Source organism: Atta cephalotes, assembly GCF_000143395.1.
Source record: "Atta cephalotes unplaced genomic scaffold scaffold00058, whole genome shotgun sequence".
In the NCBI taxonomy this organism is placed as follows: Eukaryota; Metazoa; Arthropoda; class Insecta; order Hymenoptera; family Formicidae; genus Atta; species Atta cephalotes.
The window spans coordinates 474,470-480,266 of NW_012130122.1; the positions used below are offsets into that span (position 1 = coordinate 474,470).

Sequence of the window (5,797 nt, forward strand, 5' to 3'; positions counted from 1 at the left end):
ATTCAACAATAGATCTTATTCAATTTTGACTCTTCATCAAGAATATATACTTTCTTTTTTTCAGCTAAACTTTTGCACCCTCTATTATGTCCTTTTTTCTCCATAGCAAGAAAGAGAAAAAATGAATGGTACAATAAATTTATCTGAAAAGAACAAAGGCTATATTCTCAAAAAATATTTCATATGAAAATGTATGAAAATACTATAGTATACATTTTATATATTAGAAATTTCACTAGTATTTTCATATACAATATTTTTCTAGAATAAAATACCAGATCTAAGACCAGTATTCATAGTTCTTATTTTAATATTGTTTTAATGTAATAATCTTAAATAATTAATACGACTCTGATTAACTTATGATATCTTAGAACTGTATTTAAGATTATCTTACATATAAAAACTGACTATGAATATTGGCCAAGGATCAGAATTCCTTTGAGATTGTACACCAAAATCACAATATTTTGACTTTGCCCGTCGACATAAAGGTAAATATATGATACTCTTAAGTGTATGATTTATGCACTGCAAAATATAGTATTATTTTTTTTTACTACACATTAATGGATAGCAAGCAGCTTATAATTAACAGCTAGATAACCATTATATTATTCATGACAAAGAAAAAAAATATGACAATAGAACAAAGAAAATTCAAATGTCGGTTAACCAATGTTAGATCCATTCCTTTCGATTGCACCTTCTCGCAATTTTCTCTTCTACCGAATAGAGATTTCGATCGCGCATTTGTTTAACCTTGAAAATCGGAGAAGGTAACAAAGTCCAGATGAAAAGGGCGGATTTGCTATTTGCTGTTTTCGGTTTGGTGTCAAGTGACTGTGGGCCGAACGGACACTCTGGCTAACCTGCGTGCCCAGAACGATGATTTGCGGCAGTTGTAATACGGTAGCACCGACGGTGTTAAACACATCCTGCAGTTTGTTTATCACAGGTATTAGGGCTTCCATGATGAAGCGGATAAACGACGACGAAGCTTCCGCGTCGCGTCGATGAATGAAATCGATCGGAACAGCTGTCGGTTACGAGCCGGGTTCAATTCAAGTAAACGCTCGCGGTACTCTCCTCTTCAACTTACACCTGCCTGCAGCCGTTCGGCTGCGGTTCACTCAGATTCACCCCTACATGCGTCGCCGTTCCGTGACGGAACTTGATGGAACTGATGGAGAAGCGGAAATATTTCACACGCTGAATTCAACAATTAATAACGCGCTCAATGCAGTTCAACGACTGTAAATCGCATTTGAAACACTGACGAGATACCTATCCATAGGCAAATTTTCGTAATCATTATATATGGCTATAGTCTAATGCCCGTATTCATTCAGATCTTGTACTTAAATTTATCTTTAGATTCTCAGCAGCCAATGAAATAATTCGTACAGTATCTGAAGATAAATTTAAGGAAAACTTATGCATGGTCTACAATGGGCAGTAACAGTAGTTGATTAAGGAATAGGTGATTAAGGAATAGACGTAGAAATCGACCAATCATACTTGATTATTTTTTTTGCAATCAACTATGATTGATTGATTTCTACGTCTATTCCATAATCCACTACTGCTACTGCCCATTGTAGCATTAAATATAAGACCTGACTATGAATACGAAAAGTCTCGCTATAAATACTTTGAAGCATTTGATAGACCAATTAGAAGAAAGAATTTTACAAATTGACCAATTAAAAGACGTTTCGAAGTATTTGCAGCATCGCGTATCCTATATCAATAGAATCTCGGGGACAGTGCTGCTAGATAGTCGAAAAATTATTAAATAGACGGTAGATGGTACGTTAAAAAAGCAGTAGACTTGAAACTTAAGATTTAAGACTTAAACACAATAGACACAGGGAACAGAGAATAACAAAACTGTCCAATCAAAGCTTTGGGATATAATTTCGAACTGACACACCAGAGTTCTGATTGGACAGCTCGTTATTCACTGTTGCCTGTGCCTATTGTGTTTAAGTCTTTAATCCCGATTGCATCAATGTTATTTTGACTTTAAGCAAAGTTTAAAAATTTCTCTTTCTTTTTTTAAAGCTGATAGAGAGACAGAAAAGAAAAGAGTTTTAAGCCATACTTAAAATTAAAGTAATATTGATCAGGTCTTAAAGCGGTAGAGTTTTTTTTCAAGAAATTTCATAAAGCTATTAGAAAATAGAAAAAATATTGTAATTGTAAGTAATACATATCGAAAATAATTCAGTAATAATTCAGTATAATAGAAATATATTTTAAAAAATGTATTTATGCTTTTTTCTTTAATTTTTATTTAGTCTCATTGAAAATGAATATTACAAATTTTATAAAAAATAATAGAAAAAATATTTTAATCTGTATAAAATAAATAATTCAAATACTTATTATAAATATAATACAACATTCAATAATCTCAATAGTAGGAAGAACAGAAATTATAATTTATATTTATAATAAAAATATATTTTTTTGATAATATTTTTAATATATTTTTTTTTCCAGGAAACACAAAAAAATATATAATGTTATAATATTTTACTCAACAATACAACTGCAATAATATGCTTTATGCATAACAATAACATTAGTGAGTAGAAAATTATAACATTACTTTGTTTTTTTATATTTTTTTTATCTTCGCCATATAAAATACCTACAACGACATCCCTAGCTAGTAAAATTATCGTTAAAAAGTTACAAGGAGTCGATTGTATATCTTCAAATGAGATGAAAATTATAAAAGTAAGCAATTTCATTAGAGTATTCACCTTTGCTCACTTTTGTAATTTTCCCCCTGGGGGTCGATTTTGAAAGGTGAAAATTACAAAAGCAAAGATTACTAGGTATTGACCAATTAAATTATAAATACTCTAGTGAATTTGCTCACTTTTATAATTTTCACTTCATTTGAAGATACACAATCAACCCCCAGGAAATCGATTCTATATTTTCAAACAAGATGAAAATTACAAAAGTGAGCAAATTTACTAGGTGTTGACCAATGGAATTATCAGTATCCTAATAAATTCGCTCACTTTGTAATTTTTACCTGGTTTTAAGATACAGAATCGATTCCGAGGTGAAAATTACAAAAGAAAGCGAATTTACTAGAATACTGATAATTTCATTGATCAATACTTAGTAAATTTACTTTTATAATTTTCATCTTGTTTAAAGAAATATAGAATCGATCCTCAGGTTACAGAATAGATCTATTGGACACTAAATTGTTGAATCTATTGGACACTAAATTGTTGGATTCACCCTGGATCCGACGTTCGTCTACGACGTCTGAAACCAATTAAAATTTTATTTTATATCATTAGCTTAATTTTCACCGAGGGTTAATCCGGATCAGAATGTAAGAACCAATCAACTACAGTATTTTCGAGTATTTTCCTGTTCGAACGACAGGGGAATGCTCGACTATAGCTGGTTGATTCTTACATTCTGATCTGGTTTAAACCTTCGATGGAAACTAGATCGATAATACGAAGCAAAATCCTGTTTTCTGATTGGTTGCAAAGCGACATACGACGCAAGTCGGGTCCAGTGTGAATAAAAATCCAATAAATAACGCTCGAATAGCCTATACGATACTAACATCCAATCAGAAGAATGCGCGAACAACATGGCGGATAGGAAATCCATCTTTGAATAAAATGAGCAATAATATAGGATATTATATACAAGCAAAATAAAATAAAAAAAGACGATAAATAACCTAACTGAAATAGGCAATAGGTATGGACGTATGGATATTTCATACATCCTTGATTTGAACAGTTCGTGAAAACATCTTATCACGTGATTTATTTTGATGCCGAAAATGAGTATCGAGCGTTAGTATGAAAAGGCACCTCTAAGCCAAGCTATAGTTTGTTTTCTGTTCCTGCACTAGACTGTTCTAGAACTCACTTTCTCGCTTTAAACAGATATCAAACGTATATCTATCTTACTTTAAATTCCGAAAGTGTACAATAATTCAGCTACAGAAAACAGACTTCATGTTTGGCTTTGGAAAGTCGAGCTTATACGAGGTTATTGGAGGTTAAGGAATACGAGTGATGCGAATTATTTTTTTGCTATTTGTTTTCAAAAGATACGTGTCATGAAGTAAAAATTGAAGTGCGAATTTACACGTATGGTGCGAGTTAAAAGAGCTTGTTTTCTTATTTCAAAAAATAAAAGAAGAACGCAAACCGAAAAAAGAAAATGCCGAAGGAGATGAACAAGTGGGACGGTTGTAACCGAGGACATGAGGACAAGGCTTACTTCGGTGTGTACTTTCTTCAGTCTTTTGACCCGTTACATATGATTTGGGATGCACATCTAAGAGTGCGTTCCATTTTGTGCGTAATTTTATTATTTAATATTTCGTTAACAACAAGGATAGAGTGAGATATCATACATGTTTCACGTAATAAAATACGTGAAACAGAATGCATTCTTGAACGTGCACCTCCTTATCTCTCACATCTCAACAATATTAGTCCTGTGTCTTCGACATCCATAATTCTTGCATAACTTCAACATTTGTTTGCTCGTATCTTTTTTTTACTAACAAGACCGTTGGCAAGAAAAAAACAGATTCATGTGATTTACTTTTGATAACATGGATTGAGAAAATCATTCGAGCGACACATGGAAAGAGAACTACTCGAGAAAAAAAAGCACGTTGAATTAATTTTTTTATATCAGAAGATACGTTACATGATTTCGTCAAGATGAATAGATACTTTAACACATGATAGAAATTGTTCTGAGATCTCAGACGGAAAAAGAATTAATAAATCACATTTGAACAATTTACATATGATTGATTAATTCAAATCGATTGATGAATTAATGTGATGAATTAATTCTTTTGCGTGGACAACGTGTGACTTTACATATTGCAAGATCGGTTAGATCAGTTAGAAGTTCCCCAAGATTTCTTGATTCAAAGTTTAATCTTATATGTGCATGATTAAGAGATTGGAATACACTGTCAATTAAAAAATAAAAGAATTTCAGCTTAACAATTTAAATTATTTAAAAGATAGACAAAATTATTTTTAAAAAACAATATATATATTTATTAGTACCTTGTATTCAATTTCAAGGAGAAATTGAAGGTATTAAATTCTCATTAATCAGTGAGATCTAAAAAAAATTAATTGTTTTTTGTTCCGATCTCAGATCAATTTCAGCATTTGTCATTGATTGCTAACAGCAGAAAAAGTAGCTTTGCAATTATAATATTCTTTAGTATAATTGATATTTATAATTCTAGTGAGAAACTAAGAGCAAGACCAATTATTTTAAAGAATTTTCAGGTGGATAATTTTTGAAATGATTGTTTAACATGTCAAAATGTGAATAATTATTTTTTTTAAAGTAAATTTATTATATTTATCTTTATATTTATATGTACACATTTTCTATCCCCTCCCCCCCCTCCCAAATATAAAATTGTTCCACTTTAGATCTGAAAATATCTGATCATATTAAGTTATGAATATAAACTATGGTCAAGTAATAACGAAAATTTTTATATTTATTACCACATTTATGCAATTTTTTAACATGTGATTTAAGAATTTTTAAATATATTTGATGTATTCATTTTGTATTACTCTTTTATGTTGCATCTAATTTTTCTTACTGCCTAATGATAATAATAGTGGCAATATAGTAATAAGATTAAGCACTACAAGATATTTTACACAACATTGTGTGTGTGTGTGTGTTGTGTGTTGTGTGTTGTGTGTGTGTGTGTGTGTGTGTGTGTGTGTGTGTGTGTGTGTGT

General features: G+C 31.0%; 2 protein-coding genes across 2 annotated transcripts in view; one reads left to right on the forward strand and one right to left on the reverse strand.

Moving 5' to 3' along the window:
* Nucleotides 1–974, reverse strand: part of LOC105623467 (dynamin-1-like protein) — a 4,578-nt gene extending 3,604 nt beyond the window's left edge. Inside the window, exon 1 of the mRNA XM_012204860.1 lies at nt 873–974. Coding sequence (XP_012060250.1) covers nt 873–974 — 102 coding nt within the window. The remainder of the gene's footprint in view (nt 1–872) is intronic.
* A 3,247-nt stretch (nt 975–4,221) lies between these two features.
* The window catches only part of LOC105623508 (nuclear RNA export factor 1-like), a 7,696-nt gene continuing 6,120 nt past the window's right edge, over nt 4,222–5,797 (forward strand). The window contains exon 1 of the mRNA XM_012204902.1: nt 4,222–4,358. Within this exon, the coding sequence (XP_012060292.1) occupies nt 4,222–4,358 (137 nt within the window). The remainder of the gene's footprint in view (nt 4,359–5,797) is intronic.